Source organism: Hesperophylax consimilis, chromosome 6 (genome assembly GCF_061612785.1).
Source record: "Hesperophylax consimilis isolate HC1 chromosome 6, BYU_Hcon_1.0, whole genome shotgun sequence".
In the NCBI taxonomy this organism is placed as follows: Eukaryota; Metazoa; Arthropoda; class Insecta; order Trichoptera; family Limnephilidae; genus Hesperophylax; species Hesperophylax consimilis.
The window spans coordinates 6,669,561-6,691,418 of record NC_142841.1 but is presented as its reverse complement, the minus strand read 5'-3'; the positions used below and the strand labels follow the sequence as shown (position 1 = coordinate 6,691,418).

The 21,858-nt window shown below is 34.9% G+C and overlaps 1 protein-coding gene across 1 annotated transcript in view; it reads right to left on the bottom strand.

Moving 5' to 3' along the window:
* The window catches only part of lds (transcription termination factor lodestar), a 42,916-nt gene that overhangs the window by 18,718 nt on the left and 2,340 nt on the right, over positions 1-21,858 (bottom strand). Inside the window, exons 3-9 of the mRNA XM_089632765.1 lie at positions 21,096-21,310; positions 19,995-20,513; positions 19,505-19,634; positions 18,062-18,364; positions 17,829-17,963; positions 16,494-16,693; positions 15,628-15,837 (exon numbers count right to left, since the gene is read on the bottom strand). Coding sequence (XP_089488891.1) covers positions 15,628-15,837; positions 16,494-16,693; positions 17,829-17,963; positions 18,062-18,364; positions 19,505-19,634; positions 19,995-20,513; positions 21,096-21,310 — 1,712 coding nt within the window. The remainder of the gene's footprint in view (positions 1-15,627; positions 15,838-16,493; positions 16,694-17,828; positions 17,964-18,061; positions 18,365-19,504; positions 19,635-19,994; positions 20,514-21,095; positions 21,311-21,858) is intronic.

The window sequence follows — 21,858 nt, the reverse complement described above, 5'->3', positions numbered from 1 at the left end:
GATGAAATTTTATTATCACAAGCAAACTGTCTGAAAATTGTTTTGAACAACAACTTATGTATCTTTGCAATCTACAGATCACCCGCTTTCCAAAACATCGACACTTTTTTGAGCTCACTTCAAGCAATCATCAATACTTCAAAAAAAATAGAACGTCAAATCATCATAGGCGATCTCAATATTAATACTATTCCCGAATACCACCGTCAATATAACGATTATTTATGCCTGCTTACTGAAAATGGATTCATTCAGACAATTAACAGCCCTACTCGAGAACAGGGCATGAGTAAATCTTGCCTAGACCATATCAATGTTAAAAATGTTAACCTAATCGACTCATTTGTTTTTCACACTACAATTTCAGACCACTACACCACAGCTCTCTGTCTTAAAAACAAACCTCCCACTGATGCTAAAATTAAATATGTCCCTCGAACAAATTAAATAACTTGGTCGAAGACTTGCGATCAGAAAACTGGCAAAACGTTCTAGACCAAATTGATACTGACTCAGCAATGAATGAATTTATCACAAAATTACATTCATATATATCTAAACACACTAGTCACATACACATAACAAATAATCAAGTAAAACTCACACCTTGGATCTCCCCTGGCCTTGTCAAATCTATTCACAAAAGGAATCAATTACACGAAAAGGCGAAAAGATGTTCTGAAAATATTTTAGTACAAGCTCATTATAAAAAGTATAGGAATTTATGTAAACATTTAATTAAATCGACCAAAGAAAATTATTATAAAAAAATTATTTACGAAAATAACTGTACGCCAAAACGTCTGTGGGAAGCTTTTCGTAATATATCTAAAACAAAAATTAATAAATCTTCCGAAATTAAATCGTTGTACATTAATAATATAAACTGTTCGGACCCAAAAATTATGGCAAATTTTGCCAATAATTATTTCACTTCAGTGGGAGTCACTCTTGCGAAAAAAATTCTTGATAAACTTAATACTACTGAAATTGATCTCGCTAAGTTTACTACCTCTAATTTCGGTCATAAAATAGACAATATACAAACAACGACAAACGAAGTCATGAAAATAATTGACGATCTTAAGTCATCAAATGCTTGTGGTCCTGATAAAGTCTCATCAAATCTGTTAAAACTTATTAAATCCTCAATCGCAATACCGATCGCGTTCATTTCGAATCTAAGCTTTAAATCAGGAATATTCCCCAATCATTTAAAACATTCAGTAGTTATATTGCTTCACAAAAATGGTGACAAATCGCATGTACATAATTACCGGCCAGTTTCTTTACTAAATTCGGTCTCGAAAATTATTGAAAAAATTGTAAAAAATCGCCTTAGCACATATCTGGAAGATAATAACATTCTTTCTAATAGACAATACGGCTTCCGACCAGGTTTAAGCACAGAAAACGCTATCGCTAACCTGACAAAAATCATCTCTAATAATATCGATGGAGGAATTAAATGCACTGCACTATTCCTGGATCTAGCCAAAGCGTTCGACACTATATCACATAAAATTCTGTTGAAAAAACTACAGTGCGTTGGAATACAGGGTCAACTATTAAAGTGGATGGTTAGTTATTTAGAAAACAGAAGCCAAAGAGTGAACATTAATGATACTCTAAGCGATTCAGCAAATATTAAATTTGGTGTACCTCAGGGAAGTACTCTAGGGCCAATTTTGTTTAATATATATATTAATGAGCTATGTAACAGTTCCCTTGCCGACCACATTATTACCTTTGCAGATGATACGGTCTTGTTATTTGAAGGTAAAAACTGGAATGAAGTTCACAGTAAAGCAGAAGCTGGTATAAACAGTGTTAAACAATGGCTTGATAATAATCTACTCACACTCAACACGGAGAAAACAAAATTCATCCGCTTCAGTGCAACTCAAGCGGGACAACCGAAAGAAACACAAAACATTATTATACACCACTGCAATAACTCAACTACTTGTAATTGTAACACCCTAGAATGCGTAGATAGTATAAAATATCTAGGAATTATGATAGACAAATTTCTGAGATGGGACCTACATATAGACTCAATTTCCACAAAAGTCAGAAAACTTACTCATCTTTTTCTGGGCATTAGAAATATTCTCTGCATAAAAGATCTGAAATGTTTATATTATGCTCTGTGTAACTCATTACTTGAATATGCATTTTTGGGATGGGGCGGATGTACCAAAACAATACTGGATCCCTTAGCAAAAGCACAGAAATCACTATTAAGGGTCATCCTAAAAAAACCATTTAGGTACCCCAGTGATGTATTATTCGAAGATATACGAGTTCTTGATGTAAGGCAACTATACATAAAAAAAATTATATTACACACTCAAAAACAACGTCACCACTACCCTTCCATTGATCATTATCACGACACTAGACATTCAAGGAGGAATCCAGTTGTTCCACCTACTACTATGACATCCTTTGCCCAAAGACAATTCTATTACCTTGGTCCAAAATTATTCAACCTCTTACCCGATTTATGGAAATCGAAAAGCATAAGCATTCTGCGTAAATTAGTTTATTATTGGCTTCTAGACTTAGGAAGAGTCGAAAGCGAACTTATGATGACCAACAGATAAACAAAAATGTTCTGTACTCACATTTCGTCGCTGTGAAATCAAACCGGCATATCTGCAAAATGCTTGTTTTTCACCAGAGCGCTTTAAAGATTTCGCATATGATTTTTTTTTTTTTTTTTTTTTTTTTTTTTTTTTTTTTTTTTTTTTATTAGTAAAAAAAAAGATACACGAATTACATAATATAACAATTACATAATATAATTACACAATATAGTAGGTTATTAATTACATAATATAAGTATTCGATGTACCCCCATAAATAAGCAGGGCTTGTGTGTATGGGGGTGTTGTTATATTTGTTTATATTTGGTACGATTCAGTTCAACTGTTCGGAATACTTTTTAAGGTGGCTTTTGAATTCGTTTATATTTGCATTCATGTTTCTAATTTTTTCTGGTAATGAGTTAAAAAATTTAACTCCGAGATATTCATAGTTGAACTGTCCTATTGTTTTTTTACATTTAGGAGTAGGAAGTATTGACGTTTGTCTAAGATTTCTGTTATTTTTAAAGGGTGCAATTTTATTTTGAATATAGTTTTTATAAATTTGTAATGTTGCATGGTAGAAGTATAATGCACTTAATTTTCTGACCTTAAATTGTTTGAATAAAAGTTCGGACGAATATGAATAGGGTTTTTTTAATATGGTTTTTATTATTAGTTTTTGTGATATGTAAATTGTTTGAGTTTGATTTTTATATGTACCGCCCCAGCCTATAATGCCGTATTGTATAATTGATTGACAGAAAGCGAAGTATGTGGTTCTAAGTAATTTTTCGTTTAAAATATCTCTTAAACATCTAAATATATATGTTAGTTTCCTTATTCTGTTGTTCAGAATATTTATATGTGGGGACCATTTTAAACGCTGGTCTATTGTTATGCCTAGGTACTTAATATCGGTCTTGCTTTCTATGTTTGTGCATAACATATTGCATTTGTGGTTTTCTGTATTTTTCACAGAGTGGATAATTATGTTTATTTCTTTAGGTGTTTCTTGTTTTTTAATGAAAAATGGTAAATAATAAGTTTTTTTAGAGTTTAAAGTCAACAGGTTTTCATCAAACCATAATTTTAGTTCATTGATATCTGTATTTGCCATGTTATTTAGTTCTGACCAGGTGTTTGCTTTTAGTAGTAGGACTGTATCGTCAGCGTAAGAGACAATGTCTCCATATTTGGAAATATTGAATATATCATTGACATATATAATAAATAACAATGGTCCCAAAACCGTGCCTTGGGGTATTGAAAAGTCGCTATATTTTGAATCGCTGACTTGATTGAGTAATTTTACTTGTTGAGGTCTTTTATATAAATAACTAGTTATCCATGCTAAGACTTTTCCACTAATCCCTACTGATTTTAATTTACTTATTAATTTTTTATGTGATATGCTGTCGAAAGCTTTTTTGAGGTCTATAAATATGCCAAGACATTTTTTATCGGAATCTAGGGCCGTATATAAATAGTTGGTTATTTTTGCTATCGCGTCGTGAGTACTTGTATTTTTTTTGAATCCGAATTGGTTATAATTAATTATTTTATTTTCTTCTAAGAATGTCCAAATTTGTTTTTTTACAATTTTTTCATATATTTTTGATATATTCGAGAGAAGTGAAATCGGGCGATAATTTTGTGGATCTTTACGACAGTCTGTTTTATAAATGGGGGTTATAATTGCTCTTTTATAGTTATTGGGAAATTCGCCATTTGCTAGACTTAGGTTTATTATATGTGTTATGGGGTGAATTAAGTATTCTTTCATCGATTTTATTGTTTTAGTATCTATGTTATCAAAGCCGGGGGCAGAATCTCCTTTTAGTTTCGAAATAGTTCTGTCAATGTCGATTTCTGTGACTGGGTGAAATTTATTAATTTGACATTGTGTTATTTGTTGTGGATTAGATATATTGGTCTTATTTATGGATTTTGCTAGGTTTTTTCCCACGTTATTAAAATAGTTATTTAAAATATTACAACATTTTTTTGTGTCATTTTGTACGTTATATATTATTTCCCCATCTGAGATTTCTGATATGTGCTTATATTTTTTCTTTTTATTTATTATTTCATTTATTGTTGACCATATTTTTTTATTATTGTCTTTAGCTTCTGTTATAATTTTTGAGTAGTAGTCGTTTTTCGTTTTCCTTATTAGTGTAGTTAGTATATTTTTATACTTTTTATAGTATAATACAATTTTATTGTTAACTAGTGGCCTTTGTGTTATTTTATAAAGTTTATTTTTTTTCCTAGTGGCTTTTATTAATCCTAGAGTAATCCAAGGTTTAATTTTTCTTGTTTTTGAGTTGGGGACGATTTGTTTTTTTTTTGTTGATTCTAAAACGTGTTTATTTAAAGTGTTTTCAAACAGTAATGCACTTTGGTTGGCGCATTTATTTATTAAAATTTCTTCCCATTTTTCAGTTTTTAGTGATTTTTCTAATAATTTGTAGTCTATTTGAGAATATGGAAGATTTAATTTGGGTTTTGTATTTAGTTTTCTATTTGTATCATGTAGTATAAGACACGCGTAGTGATCAGTTATATTAGTTTTCCACACAGTAGATTTAATATTTTTTATTTCATTCAAATGTATATTACACCAGATGTGGTCTATGCATGATGGCGTTTGGTTTTTAATTTGTCTAGTGTTATTATTAATAAAAGATTTAAAATTGAGGTGTGTCATCATGTTTATGAAATTATTTTTTTCAATTGAGTGATGGTTTGCAGAAATATTTATATTGAAATCACCACAAACAAAAGTAAGTATTCTCGGTAATTTGCTAAGATATTCACATAGTTCGTATGTAAAGTTGATTATGTTTGATTTGTGCGTTCTGTACACTGTTAAAATTCTGTATAATTTATTTTTTAATTTTATATCTATTTTTAGACAGTTTACATATTGTATATAAATTTCTTCAATGTCAGTAATTTCACACTCATCATTAACAAATATAATTAATCCACTATTTTTGTTAATCGGTCTTGTTGTAGCGATGCCTTTGTAGTTTGGTAGCGCATTTATGTATTGATTGTCATTACAGTGCGTTTCCGTTAAAACTATGCAGGTGGGTGATGTATGCAGATCATTAATATTTATCAAGAATTCATCTAGGTTTTTTGCTATGCTTCGGATGTTCATATGTAATATTAAGAATGGGTTATTGTTTGTAATACACCATTTATTGACTTCCGTAATATTTTGACATATTTCTTCGGTTATTTTGTATTTTTCGTCAATTTGTTTTATTATAAAATCGGCCATTTTTAATTGTAATCAATTTTTTCTTGAGCGAAGGCAAGCATTTTCATCCTGTGTTTACATTTTTCGCTATTTGATTTGTGGTCTGTTGTATTTGTGGTTTTGAATTTTAAATTAAGTTCTGTGCAATTTATGCATTTTGGTGTTTCGTTTTTACTGTTGCAGTCTTTAATGTTGTGCTCACCCGCACAATGAAGGCATTTTGGTTTGTTGGGAAGTTGAAGACAACGCACTGCTGTGTGCCCATATTTTTGGCAATGGTAACACTGCATTAGAGGGTTGCAATCTTCAACTTTTATTTGGTAAAAACCAAGGTTAACTTTTTTTTTCGTAATTAGCAGATTTCTCAAATCTCCACTGGTTTCGAGGATGATATTTTTTTGTAGAAATTTTTTAATTGGTATTGTTCCTTTATATTTTATTTTATTTGGATCCTTTTCATATATTATTTTTATATCTTCATTTTGCAGAATTAGATCCGATATAAATTCTTCATGTGTGTATTTTTCGTCGATTCCTTTAAAGATCATGCACGGTCTTTTTTTATCAATGCTTTCAATTTGTATTCCTTCAAGTTTTAATTTTGCGATTTCATTTTTGATGTTGGCCATATCATCTGCTTTTTGTAAATTGATTATTAATTCATTTTTTGATGTCTTTCTGATGCTACTTACTCCGATTCCTAGTTTAGATATTTTTACATTTTTCATGATTGTTTCTTTTATGTCTTCATTTTCGTTTTTAGTTTTTATTATAACGGGGAATACTGGAATTTTAGGTGTCGTGTATTTTCCACTTGTGATGTTAGCGTAACTTCTCGTAGTTGTTTTATTTTCGAGATTTTGATATTTTTCTAAGTTTTGATTTGTTGTGATTATTTTTTCTAATTTTTGACTGTAGTTTTCATTATTAATAATTATTTGGTCTTGCAATTGAATTATTTTATTTTGTAGTTTTAATTGTTCACATTTTATTGCTTCTTCCACCTTTTTAATATTGTTTTCCAAACTTTGTTTTATTTTCGAGTCTTTTACAGTTGTTATTTTATTAATATCGATTCTTATGTTTTCTATTAATTCCTCCATATTTAGTTCCGTTCACTCTTTTGGTCGAGTGGTTATTGAATTTACATGGCTTATTAATATCGAATTACAATAAGAAATAAAAGTCTATAAAGAGATGCGTCAGCTATTTGCTTGGTACCTAATTGATACCTAACCTCAAATCACAAAAACAAAAACATCACTTTTTGACACAATATCATTTAAAGTATACGATTTACACTGCGTAAAATAAAGCGAAATTGTGTTTGGTCGCGTCAGCACTCCGGTACATGCGTTCAATTTTGAATTTTACTTGTTTTTTTTTATAAATTTGCGCGAACATTTGACAAAACGTCAGACGAACTCATGATATTTTCCTTTTTACGTCCGTTTGGTTCACCTCAATGCCACCTTATGAATGAATAAAATTTAGACGAATACTGCTTATTGAAGTAGTAGTTGCAAATAAATCGAAAATTGCTTAAATTAAGAGTAAAATGCAGATATGCCAGTATGGCTTTAAAATCAGTGTAATATTTGCATTTGTGTCACAGTGGCTTCTTCTTTTGGAACCTGTTTAAGGTATAAAAAAAGACAATGTTGTCAATGAAAAAATAATTTATTGCTTCACAATTTTTTTTTATAAACAATTAACATAATACTGCTCTTTCCTTTGCTGGTAACTTCAAAGTTTCCCAATCGTTTATGGAAATCTGAATTGACGGTATTATCCCGGCGGTAACTAACTTTAGGATACCATTTTTCTTCTTCTCATCAATAGTCTCCTGGAATAAGCGTGCATCAGAACAGGATTCACGCTCCCATTGCCCCGTTTATTCCTTTTCTTCGCCTCCTCCCAGGCATGTGATCCGTAGGAGGTTTTGAAGTAAAAGTTGCCGTCGTAAATGAGACAAACATCACACTGATCTTTCTTCAGTGTGAAAGTTTGTATGACTTGAAAAAACCTCTGTACTGGTAGTAGCTGATTCCTGCAAGGTTTGACTCCTTTCTTTCTGTTATATTAGATAATCTCTGTGATCGGCGATAGATTTTCCACCATCGATATACTCCCGAGAACTTTGAGATCTGTAGTAATGACTAGGAACACTTGCGTTTACAGTTGTGGCAAGGAGGCTTCATGCTTCCTTGGTTCACTCTTCCACGGGTTTTAGACTCGTATTCCTCACCGCAGTTTCGCATCTTTCAGTTTGCTAAAGTTTTTTTTTTAAATTTGCCTATTATAATTTATTTTTTTAACCGGGAGAAATTTTACCCGGGTCAGACATTTTGGCATAAATGCCGGTTTGTTTTAGTTGAGGCTGCTATAAACGCTTTTGTTAAGTGCAAACCGGATTATCTGCCAATAAGTCATACAATAAGTCATATTTGGTAGTAATAAAAATGTACTATTGTGAGATAATCCAGTTTTACTTACATGATGGACGCATTTCCCCCTTGAAAGTTTTGAAGCAACTGGCGTATTGCGGAATAGGTCTGTCTTCTGCTAAAAAAAATGGCGATTCACGCGTAAATGCATACCGGCCCAACGCCATCTGACAGATTTTTATTCAACTATACGACATGCCGGTTCGACATAAAAATAGAAGGGAAAAAAAGAAATTTTTTGACACCAATAACTCAAAATCTCCATTTTTGCATATATGCCGGTTTGATTTCACAGCGACGATTTATTCATTGTTAATGGCAGTTAAATAAAAAAATCCTACCATGCATCTGATTTATACAATGCGATTGATAATTATTGTGATTGATAATGTTTATACAATATGTTTTCATATACCTTGATTATATTTTTCTTGATTATGTATATTATATTATATGTACCTTGATTATGTAAATTAATACACATCACAGTAACAGCGATCAAATGAAGAAACCCACCTAATATTTTTCTTATATTGTAACTATAAATTGAATTAATCCAATATGTTATCATGTACCCTGATACAGTGTTCCTTAATTGCATATTATTACATGTACCTTGATAAAATTTATTAGGTGTTTTCATAAAAAAAACTAATATTCGGGTGTACAAATATGTCTGAAAAAGTTTTTATTTTGATTACTTTGATAAATATATATGTATATAGACTATATTACTAGCGTAACTATTAATTTAAAGTATGGAAATATAATTCATAACAGCAGCGTGTACAAATGTTAACTAAACCAGGCAATTTGGCTGTCCTAAAACGGGAAAATTTCCTAGTTGGACAGCCAAAGGTTCCTTAATATGTGTGTAATTATTTGTATCTAATAAATAAATAAATAAATAAAAATAAATAAATAAATATATTTCCAGTAAACCGCTCAGGATTATTCAGGAGAAATACGCATGGCAAGGTAAAACCCCTGTTATAAATAGCCCAGTGATGCTCGAGGTGGGCTCCTCCCCAGGTGCGGGTGTCCTGGTCAATACTTCCTTGATCAGACCCCTTCTCTCCTGGGAGGGCTCTCAAACGAGTACCAAACGCGTGTATCCATTAAATTAGGTAACATGGAAATCACCGTAATCTCTGTTTATTTTAAATACGGTAATCCTGCTGAACTGCACATTTTGAGCCACATGCGAGTGCCTCACAAATCAAGGGGTCGAAACATAATTATCGGTGGAGACTGTAATGGGAAAAGGATCTGACAGTTTTTTGTCAAACGTGGTGCTCGGGAATGTTGAGAGTGTCCTGGGCAAGTTTTAGGGGAGAGTGTCCATGATAAAGAGAGTAGAAATCTGTCAATAGTGTACCCACCCAACGGGAACGCGTTCCACTGTTAAATCGAGTCGAGGTTGAAGCAATAATTAAGGTTTTGGGTCCGAAAAAGGCACCAAGATTCGACAGATTAAATGAGATAATTGCGAAGAATGTCTGGATCCACGCCAAAGAGGAGTTTTACCAAGTGTTGGAAATGTGCTTGCGTAGGGGAAAATTCCCTAAGGAATGGATGAAAGGTGTGCTCCGGATTATACCAAAGGGCAAGGATAAGCCAATGACGGACGTAGGAGCCTATATGCCTATAACCAACTACTAATGTCCGGTCGGTGGCCGAGTTGACATCGCGCTTGGGTCTCACTCGGGCGTAGTGTGTTCAATTCCTCGGCTGGCTAAGTCCTCCATCACAACACAAGCAACATTTTCAGCTTACTGTGGTGGTAGTAGGAGATTTTCAAATATTGTCAGGTTATTCGTAACCCGGGAATGTTTGTCTTTCTTTTTATAAAAAAAAAAAAAAGTTATTGCCGATTCTGGATAAAATATTAGAAATCATCACCAACACCGTACCGTCTATGGCTCACCCTAACGCCGCCCAGCGAACTTCTATTCGGCTTGATCCCCGGCAAATCAACAGAGCATGCTATTAAACATACAATTGAATGGGTGAGGGTATATCCAAAGAGATACATGATAGGCATCTTCCTGGATATCTGGGGTGCCTTTATCACGCTTAGTGGCCGATGATACTTACCAAGCTGAAAATCAGGAATTGCCCGCCTAAACTATTTGAGATTTTTTACCGCTTCATGTTTTAAACGAGCCACGCTCGCGCGCTAAATGCGTTCCAATTTCTGCTAGCCCTAGTGACGCTTGCCGCCGGTTTCGACTTGCAGCATTATATTTTTAGCTAACACGAGTTACGATCGTGAAAGTTAGCAGTATTTTACTCAGTTTGAATTTGCCTGCAGTTGAGATCGGTCGTGTTTTCGAGCTGCTTGTTTCGTTCTTATTTATATTTATTTATCCTTTATATTTGCTGTTTAATCAGTCTTTACGAACAGGATGTTTTCCTACTAAATGGAAATTCAGCTTTCTTACGCCTATTTTTAAAAAAGGCGATAAACACGAGGTGATTAATTACAGACCGGTGTGCCTTTTATCAACAATTCCTAAAGTTTTTGAAAAAATTCTTCTTAAAAAAGTTATTTTCCGATTAAACCACGTCATTTCTCCAAAGCAACATGGTTTCTCTACTGGAAAATCTACCCTTACTAACTTGTTAACCTATCAAAACTATATATCTGATTCCATGTCTAGTAAATGTCAAGTTGACTCTATTTATACCGATTTTAGCAAGGAGTTCGATAAAGTCAATCATGAGTTATTGCTGAATAAACTCCATAAATTCGGTATAGGTGGTTCACTATATAAGTGGTTTAATAGTTACTTGACCAACAGATTACTGGCTGTTAAAATTGATGGCACATTTTCATACAAATTCACTGCTACGAGTGGTGTTCCCCAGGGATCACACTTAGGTCCAATCCTGTTTTTATTATTTGTCAATGATGTATTGTATATTTTCAATGATGTTCAAGTGTTAATGTTTGCAGACGACCTGAAATTATTCAAAGCAATCAGAAACATTAACGATTGCCATATATTGTCAAATAACTTGTCAAGATTAATTATATGGTGTCGTGATAACCGCTTGCAACTTAACATAAGCAAATGTCAAATTATGAGGTTTCATCGAATAAAGTATCCAATATTTTTTGATTATTCCATTAACAACATGTCGTTAGTATCTGTCTCGGAAATTAATGACTTAGGTATTTGGTTTGACACGAAACTTAACTTTATCAAGCATATTGAAATAATAACCAATAAAGCTTTGAAAATGTTGGGATTTATTTTAAGGGTATCTAGTGATTTCAATAATGTAAATACTGTAAAAACATTATATATGTCACTAGTAAGGAGTCATGTAGAATACAATTCCACGGTTTGGTCCCCAGATTATGAGGTTCATTCACATGCGATTGAAAGAATCCAAAATAAATTTTTAAGATATGTAAATTTCAAAATGGGCATTCCTAGAGAAAACCTAAATTACGATAACTTACTTTGTTCATTAAATTTAATAAAATTATCTGATCGCAGAATTATTTCCGATTTAACCTGTTTGTATAAAATCATTAATTCAATGTTTGATACCCCTGATTTATTATATGTAATCTCTTTTCATACTCCAAGCAGGTCGGTTTCAAGACAGTACCTACCATATTATTGTAGCAATTCTATGTCAACGTCCCAATATCATACTCCTATGCGACGGATTCAACAGCTAGGAAACAAATACTCAGATGTTGTTGATATATTTAGTACATCAATTTCAATATATAAGCATACCCTATTGAAGTTTTTTTTTTTCATCGAGTAGTGGAATATTTTAATAAAGGTATTTAATTTGATTTGACTAACATATAATAATTTTGTCAACTGAAATAGAAAAAAAATATTTTGGATTTTTTATATGTTGTGCCTGCATTCTGTGTAGATCAAGTTGAGTGATAGTTTGACTTTATATTTATTTTTCTGCAATTGTTTTAATAGTCGTTTCCTGCACTATTTTCATGTATAATTTCGTAAATATTTTTTATATATATGTATGTAAAAGCCTTAATAGGCGTGAAATAAATAAATAAATATTTGGTACGACAAATTGTATTTAGTCTCTGAGAACAGCAGGAATCTAAGGCTGAAGGTCTACGAGAGATCCTCGCATGGGGAAAGAGAAACAGACTAAACTACGCTCCTCACAAGACTGTGGGTCTCCTGATGAAGGGCATGCTCAGCCGAGGCAGGAACCCTTTCATCAGAATGGGACTCATCTTTCCGATTTGCAGAGAACACCAGGTATCTAGGCATCATTTTGGTTCCTAGCTCACGTCAAGAGCGTGTCCGACAGGGGCCAGACGTTCTCCGGCGATTCGCCTTTTGTACAGTGGGGTATAAGTGTCGCAAGACTCGTATGCTGCCCCTGTGTGGGAGCACCGTTTGGATAATGTCTTGATACACTCGGCTCTGAAGCGGGGTCAGAGGACTCCCCTGTTGGTGCTTTCGGGCGCTTATAGAACTGTGGCCTAAGATGCATTGCCGGTTCCGGCCGGCGCTCTGCCAATTGATTTAGAAATAAGAGAAATGTTGTCAAAAAAGGAACTCATCAGAAGAAGAACTGCAGTCCACCTGGGCTTCATGCTGACACCGGGAGAAGCAGTAGCTCTCCCTGACTTGCTCAAAGCGATGCGCGAAAGGACACTGGACGAGTGTCTGGCAGGAGCGATACGATAGGTCGACAAAGGGCAGATGGACCTTCTTCTCTTCAATTAAACTCAGAATAGAAGGGGCACACATCAAACTGGACCACTACAAAACGCAGGTGCTTTCCGGGTATGGGGAATTCAGGGGCCGGCTTCACAACTTGACCCTTTCTCATCTTTGTTTCAGGTGCTGCGCATATTGCTCCTGTCTTCCCCAGAATCTCTTCTATCACTGGTTTACTTAATGTATATGCTTTGAATTGTTAAAATTATTACTTATGCTTGCTGTCAATGGTTGTTCCTGACATTCCTGAATGGTTACTCACACTTTTTCAGCATTGCCACCCACTTTCTACTTGCATCGCTGTTATACAACTTAATATGTACAGTCTATGAACCTAGGATACGATGCTAGGCTAATTGTTTCAGTGTTATTTACCTGGTGTTTTATATTCTGTGTCAATGAGATGCTTATGACATCATGCAGATATGGTTTTTCTTTAATTTATATTTTATTTTTGCTGTTTCCTAAAGGTCTTGCGGTCTCCAGTCTGTTGATAAACAACTAATAAATGCACAAATTTGACTGACCCAATTTTGTTAATGCGTTTATTTATATTGTATTTCATTCAACAGCTTACGAAAACCAATTCTAGATTGATCAAGGCTTAATTAACTTTGTTTTTCCTTTAGTTAGGCTAGAACTAAAACTAAAATATTATGTATCGTTCATCTCCCAATCTAGGGGGAGAAATAGACCTTTCAATGCCCCTGCATTGACCCAGGTGATGAATCCCCCGAAAAAGCTTTCTCGCAATGCGCCTGTGCCTCTCTCATCGTCATGAGCTGGGCTGAGGTATGGCCACACGGACTCGGGTGCCCTTGCGCCCTGCCTCTGATGACCCGATGCTCACTCTTTCCTCAGTGTCTTCGGGCATCTTCCCCCACTTTCCCACTACAGTTTGTCGAGGGCCATTTGGGAAGCCGGCTAAGGGGCGCGGAAACTGGATCTCGCTTGCGGTCTGGCTGACCTCTGAGTTCATTCTTAATGACACTACTCGGCAAAAGCGGTATAGCTGTCTTGAGTATGCTATGATGCAAGTCATAACCTAGTATACTTAAATATTACTTTGATTTCAGATTTCCCTTTTTTGTCCTTTACATTATCTCTTGTTACTGTTCTATTTTCAGATTGCGGTGTCTGTAATATTATACTAACTATGTAAGTACTTGCACACTGCTTGCTAACCCCGTATACAGGGACATTGGAGGGTCTAGAGTCGTTAAAAAAAATGTAGCGTTGTTTAATAAAAAAAAATTAGTCTTGATGTGTGAGGTGAAGGAGGAAACCATGTTTCCTTATAACGGGAAAGTGGTGGGGTCCCCTTCAATGTTTTATAAATTGAATAATAATTTAATTGAATACAATATAAAACATAGCTCTCTCATTAAAAATTTATGCGTATTAGATCTATCAAAAAATTTATATATAAAAATGCAAAAATCAGTCATTTTAAATACATGTAGGATTACGAAAGTGTTTTTAAATATTTATGTTGAGGGATCAGTAGGATTTATAGGCCCTGTTAGGAGTTCTACCGAGCCGAACCCTCTGATATGAAAATATCTGGAGTCGGTGAATTATTTTCCCATTTGATCTCTGGTGAGTTGACGTGTTGTTCATGTATTGTTTTGTATTTATGTTGCTTATATAATGCACTTGCACAGTGTGATTAAATAGATGATCATTTGTGGAAAAGTGTGTGGAAGGGTTTAGTTTTTCCTATGGGGAAGATTTAACCAGGACATAAAATCGGAAATAGTAATTACATAAATGGAGTTTTACAAATTAATCTTGATAACAATAAATATGTAAATACGGATTTAGGTTGTTAATAAAGTCTGCCCCGAAACAGGAGCAAAATTTAGTTTTTATTTATATAATTATATGTTATAATTCTTTCTTTTTTTAATTTATAAATAATACTTGGAAACATTTTTGCAAATATATTGTGCTTGATTATTTTCTTGTGGGTGAATTTCTTAATAAATAATCGCACTTACCAGCCAGCTTTGTCTAGTTTCAACACACTTTTTTGGAGGTTGAACAAATTAAAAATAAAAACAATACAATATTTCAATGCTCATAATTGAAATGACATTACAAGCTCAACATATTTGTTTTGATCTAGAAATTCCAGACAGGAAAAATAGAACAAATTTCTTGATGACATAGCCCACCATTAAGAGTGTTTACATGGGGGAAAAAAGAAAATTTTCAGCTTTATAATATAACTAACCTGTTAAGATATATTTTTTTGAGGAATTTCTTAAAATGTTGCCGCTATTTATTTTGAAAATTAATGTACGTACCATATTGATAAATGTTAACCCTTGGGACCTTCTAAGACCCAAACAGTCCCAAATGCCGTGCGCGCATTATACTCTCCTAAGACCATATTTGTCCCAGAACGACCGCACATTATTAAAATGCGTATATTTCTCTTCCTCTCAACTAAAAATTAATTATTTCTTTTATGTCAGAAAGAGAACGAAATAGTGCTTGTTATTGTCTTTGAAAAAATGGAAGCTTGTAGAAGGTTCGATCCGTGCAAATCAACAACGTCTCAAGGGTTAATAACTTACCACAATGTCATTGAAAGGTTCGCAGCGCAGGAACTTGAGCAGTGCAAAGAGGTCCAGGTCCTTGTTGTGCACCGGAGTGCCGGTCAGACACCAGCGAGAGAAAGATCTTAGGCTGAAGACAGCGCACGCCGTCCGAGACTTGTGGTTACGCACCGTGTGCGCCTCGTCCAGGATCACGCGCTCCCAGCGGATACGCATGAGGGTGCCCATCTGCAAACAATCAATCGATACATATTTGAGGGCGTTTTATGTTACGTTCCAGGTTGATTTTGTTTGGCTGCCATTTTGGTTTGGATGACATTTGTCAGTTGGCATTTGACAGTCGTAGAGAGCGATCGATAACAATTTATTGTGGAGCATCTAATGCCGTAAAAACTTAAATTATTAAAACATTTTATTTAAATAATTGTTCAATTGTGAACGCGGAGAAAATTGCGAGACTAACCGAATAATGTCGAAAAGTGGTGATATTGACTGGCCTCCGTGATCCCCTGATATGAACCCTCTAGATTTCTTCCTATGGGGGTACTTGAAGGAAAGGGTATACACCAATAAACTAACCACAACCTCGATTCTTAAGGACGACATTCAAAATGAAATGGCTGAAATAACGCCAGAAGTCTGCAAAAATGTGAATAAAGAAGATCTCGCCTTTGTGCTACGGCCACCATATTCCATACCAACATCATATTCATAAGGTTAAAGAATGTTCTGGTGGTCGAAGAGGACTCCTGGCATGTAAATAAAGCTAAAATAAATAAAAACAACAATCAAATTTCTGATTGTACCACCTTATGAATAAAATGAATCGTGAATGAACATTACAAACACACATATTATAATAATGTATTGCAGTTGAAACCAACCTTTTCAAGATCCCTCTGCACCAGGTTGTAGGTGGTGATGACCACATCGTTCTGCGCCAGCCGGTAGGCACTGGCCTCCCTCTTCAGGCCGTGGTGTATCTCTACCTTGAGGATGGCCTTGCGGCAGTGGTTCATGATCTCCCCGTGCCACTGGCTTAGCAGCGAGGCGGGGCACACCACGAGGGTGCCGCCTTTGGCCACTACAAATATAACTACAGGTCAGTACCTAATTTTAATCAGTTAGGTCAATCTGCTATAAGAACATGTGCATTGTTCCTGAACGTAAATACGATATACGATACTAAATAGAAAATTCATTAATTTTCATTCAAAACAAACGCATGCACGGTTATTCGCACATAATACAAGAGTTCCAGGTGGGAATCAATCTAAAAAAATAAATATTTATAGTAAAAAACCTCAAAAATATATCTCAATTAAAAATAGGCATTTGTTACTTAATGACCCAATACAGTAGAACCTCATTAATTCGAAATCCAAGGGACATCAAAAATCAAATTTCGAATTAACAAATTCCCACATAATTGGAAATTTAAAAAAAAAATAAAAAATTTAACAAAAAATCGAGTTCTTCAGCCGCCCCTTCGAATTCGGGTTCGGAATCTTTGGAGTAAATTCGTAATAATAGGAGTTATTCCAGCAGTTATTGCCGATTACCGCCGCGGTCGGCCCTTCAAGTTCATTTATTCAAAGTAAATTTGTAAAAATACCACACATTTCCATGTAAATTAAATTTTCGCCACCGATTTCCGCTGCGGCCGACCCTTTAAATTGAAATATTTGGTGTAAATTTGTAAAACTACTATATATTTCTGCGTAAAACGTGCCTTTCTCGGCCCTTCAAACTAGGATATTCGAAATAAATTCGAAAAAATACAACATTCCAGTGTCAATCGAAACAGATTTACAAAATAATAATACTAATTAGGACGATGTATAACCATTTAAATACATTTAAAGTTAAAATGCATTTTTCGGCGTTTTACCGCTTCGGCCGTCTTTTAGATTCAGATTTACGAAATTTTATGATTCATTTACGCATAAATCGAATTTTTTCGAATAACACAAACAAATTTTTGTGAGCGGACAAAAATAAATTTCGAATTACGAATTACAGTTTATAAATTTGAAATCGCTCTCCTGAAAAGTTGTTGTTTTCGACTTCTTCTCTTTATGCTTAGCATGATAGATATATAACAATATGTAAATGATGAACATATTTTCTATAAATGATGTAACATTATATATTTTTAACATATTGTAAAAATATAGGGCTAAAAGGCTACAGAATGGTTAACTTGGCTGCGAACTCACATTTCCCCTTATACGTCTTGTCGTCTTCCGTCTCATTCTCTTTATCTTCCAGGTATTCCTCGTCCCTATCCAGTTCCTTGGTGTGGAGGATCAGGGAGATCATAGTCAGAGTCTTGCCGAGACCCATGTCGTCAGCTGGATCAAGAGGTATCATATTAATAAAGGATAAATATAAACAGGTGTTTATGTGAGACACAAAACATACATAAATATGAGAACAATAAGTAATTTACCTAATATTCCACCTCTAGGCTTCTGTGTCTCCCTCCAGGCAAGCCAAGCCAGTGCGTGCAGCTGATGGGGCATCAGCTGAGTTTTGAGCTGGCGAGGGTTGTCAGCCAGCGTGTCCTCGGTGGGGCGCGTGCCCAGGGAGCTGTGCAGGGAGCGCAGGCTGTCCAACGTCATGTTGCGCTGCGCCATGTGGGTGTTGATGGCGATGGCGCCAAACTTGGTGGGCTTGACGGCCGTGCTGCCGGCCTTAATGTCGTCCCAGGATATAAAACCGTCATTTTTTATGTGCGCCTCGGTAACCACCTCTAGAAATATCAAAGTTGATTGGGATAATTAATGCAGGAATTCAAAAAAGGGGTGTCTTAGCTAATAATCCTGAAATCTACAGAAAAAAATCACAGATAAATGGACGCTGGGCACACTTTGAGAAGTGTCCATAATGTCTTTCATTGAATTACGACCACCGTACACAGGGAGTAAGGCTCTCAACCAGCAATCCGAAAGTCGCGGGCCAATCTCACTGGCTCCAGACAGTTGTGTAACGTCTGGTATTCACATTTACTGGTAAAACAAACACAGAATTCCCACGGTCATCTGTGTTCTTGAACGGTTAATTATTATGTAATTCATCTGGGTGCAATCCAACCGTAAGCCAGGGAAATCTATCATAAGGTTTTTGTTTGAGGTATAGACTCCAGAACAGAAATAAATATCTAACTCAACAACAGGGCACTCGCGAATTTTACAGAGTAAACAGGTGTGTACTATTAGAGTATCTATGTATAATTTTCTGTACAATAGCCCAGTGCCTGAGCTAATTTTACAGTGTAAACAGATGTGTACTAATAGGACGGGTTGTTTTGGAGAATTTGAACAATTCATCATATTTCAACATTCCTTTACAGGTTCATTCATAGGAATTGAAAATTGATGAATTGTTCAAATTCTAATTTAATTTGAACAATTCATCATATTTCAACATTCATTTACAGGTTCATTCACAGGAATTGAAAATTGATGAATTGTTCAAATTCTCCGAAACAACACGTCCTTAGAGTATCTATAATGTTTTGAACAGTAGCCCAGTGTCTGAGCTGATTTTACAGAGTAAACAGATGTGTACTATTAGAGTATCTATAATGTTCTGTTCAATAGCCCAGTGCCTGAGCTGATTTTACAGAGTAAACAGATGTGTACCATTAGAGTATCTATAATGTTCTGTACAATAGCCCAGTGCCTGAACTGATTTTACAGAGTAAACAGATGTTTACTATGTATTAGAGTATCTATAATGCTCTGTACAGGAGCCGAATGCCTGAGCTGATGAATGAATTAGTACATTACAAAAGAAGGCATTAATATTGTAGTTTAAAAACAGTTGAGGCAAAATGACAACATTTGTGAGTCAGAAACCCCGATAACATACATGCCTAAAACCCACATACCTGGTTCCACCACCATGTCCGAGACTTTTTCAGCCTGCCCCTTAATTTGTTCCTTCAAGTTCTCAACGCGCTGTTTGAGTTTTACACCTTTATCTGGCAGGGTGACTAAATTCAGTGAGTCAAAGAGGTGCTACAAAAAACCAAAATGCAACATAATAATATAAGCTTAACAATGATTTCAAATTGTTCAGAAAGCGCATAACACTGTATTTTATATAAATGTTCGTTTGTTCAAAAACTTAAATCTCCGAAAGTTCTTCACCAATTGCTTTGAAATTTTCACACAACGTTGTATTCGAATATGCGTGAGTTTTTATATACCAATATTATATAGATGTCATGTATAAAAAACATGATTTTTAAAAACAGCGCCATCATTTGGACGTAAAATCAACACACACTATTGTTTCTCTATCTGCACACAGACTGAGCCACAGCAACGCGTGGCGGGGTTCAGCTAGTAAATTAATTAAAAAAACATTTAACTCACTGTCAACTTCTGATAATCCACTTTCATAGCATTTAGCTTATTGACTTCATTTTCTTTGACTTTTCTCTTGACATAATGAACTCCACTGTTGGGGTATGTGTTGTCTTTCATAAATGTTGTAATTTTTGGCTGGGACGTATTCGACTCCCCCCAGGAATCATTTATTAGAATTGTCTTGGACGTGTTTGTCTTGGGCTTTTCACTCTTTGGTATTTTGGGCTGGGAGGTGTTTGACATCCAGGACTCATCACTTTGAATCATAGGCTCTGATGTATTTGATCCAAATGAATTATTTGTTTTATTTTCAGACAGGGATGCGTTTGATCTCAAGGATTCGTTGTTTTGAATCTTGGGCTGAGAAGTGTTTGATTGATATGAATCATTTATTATAATATCAGGCTCGGATGTATTGGATTTCCGAGTATTGTTATATGTAATTGGTTGGGTCTTGTTTGATGTCCAAGAATCATCGTTCTTGCTCTTAGACTGGGACGCACTTGATTCGCAGGTTTCATCTTTCTGAAAAAGTATAGCAAAACTTAAACGATAAGTTGGATGGGCAATTTAAAACCTAAACCATTATTTTATCCAAAATCTCTATTATACTAAAAAAAAAGTCACTATCCACGTATGTCTGTTTGTGCGCTTAGTTCTTCTTAACTACGCAACGGATTTTGACAAGGTTTTCATTTCATTTTCATCATTTAGAAAATTTCTTTCGGAAGGTTTATATATATAATACATGCATATTATATTTATAGATAGTTGAGAAAAATCGAGAGGGGTGAAGGTCAGCTAGTATTATACCAATAATAGACCATCTTAATCTGCCATTGAGATTCGGTTACGTTACTGTAAATGATTTAATCAGCAATTAATGCCTTTTTCACAAGCCACCAGAAGCAAAGACAATGATAGGTGGCAACAAAATTTTTTAGTTCATTTTAAGTAAATGAAAAATGTTTGCTCACCTTTACAGAAAATAAATATTCTAATATTGACACTTCAAATCTAAAATTGGTTGTACTATTCAAAACATAAATATGTAGCTCTCCACTAGCAATGAATTATGTAGATGATAAATATAAATAATGTTCTAACCTCTTCATTATCAGATTCAATGAAGTCATCATCAGAGTTGGCTCCAGGAACCTTGACTCCGAAGATACTCAACCGCGTGGCAGCGGACATAGTCTGGTTGTCATCTCCATAGTCCGAGTACTCCTCAGTATCCGACTCTGACAGGATCCGGTTCTTTGCCCCTGCTTTCTTGGTTTTAAGGCACAGGGAACTATCTGTATCTGAATCAGCTGAACCTACAAACATTGTGGATATATTATGGAGTTTATCTTAACCCTTCAAGCCTTGGAAGGACATTACTAGCCACAATCATCATTTTCCATTAGAGCCTCTGGTGACCTGAGGCTCACTTCATTCCCTACAGGGTCTTTGGGAGTATCTCCCCCTCCCCTCCCCCCATTTACATTTCTTCGAGGGTACTCTCGGAAAACTGGCTAAGGGACGCGGGTGCTTGGGATCGTTGTGGCCAGGCCGCTTGCCACGCTCATTCTTGCCGGGACTGCCCCGTGATAGTGGGGTAAACTGCCCTCGATACGCGGCTTGTATATTTTTATGTTTCAATCATACTTCCACTTGTAAATATTTTTCTCCTTATTTATTATTTAATTTTAGATGCCAAACCACCAGGCGAACACATTTCAAATACGTGTTACTATTAATGTAAGTATGCATACATTATTTCGTACTAACAATCATGCATGCAGGGACATTGGAGGGTCTAGAATCGTTTTAAAATATTTTTTTTTTCTTTTTACAAAAAAAATTAGAGTCCTGACGTGTGCGG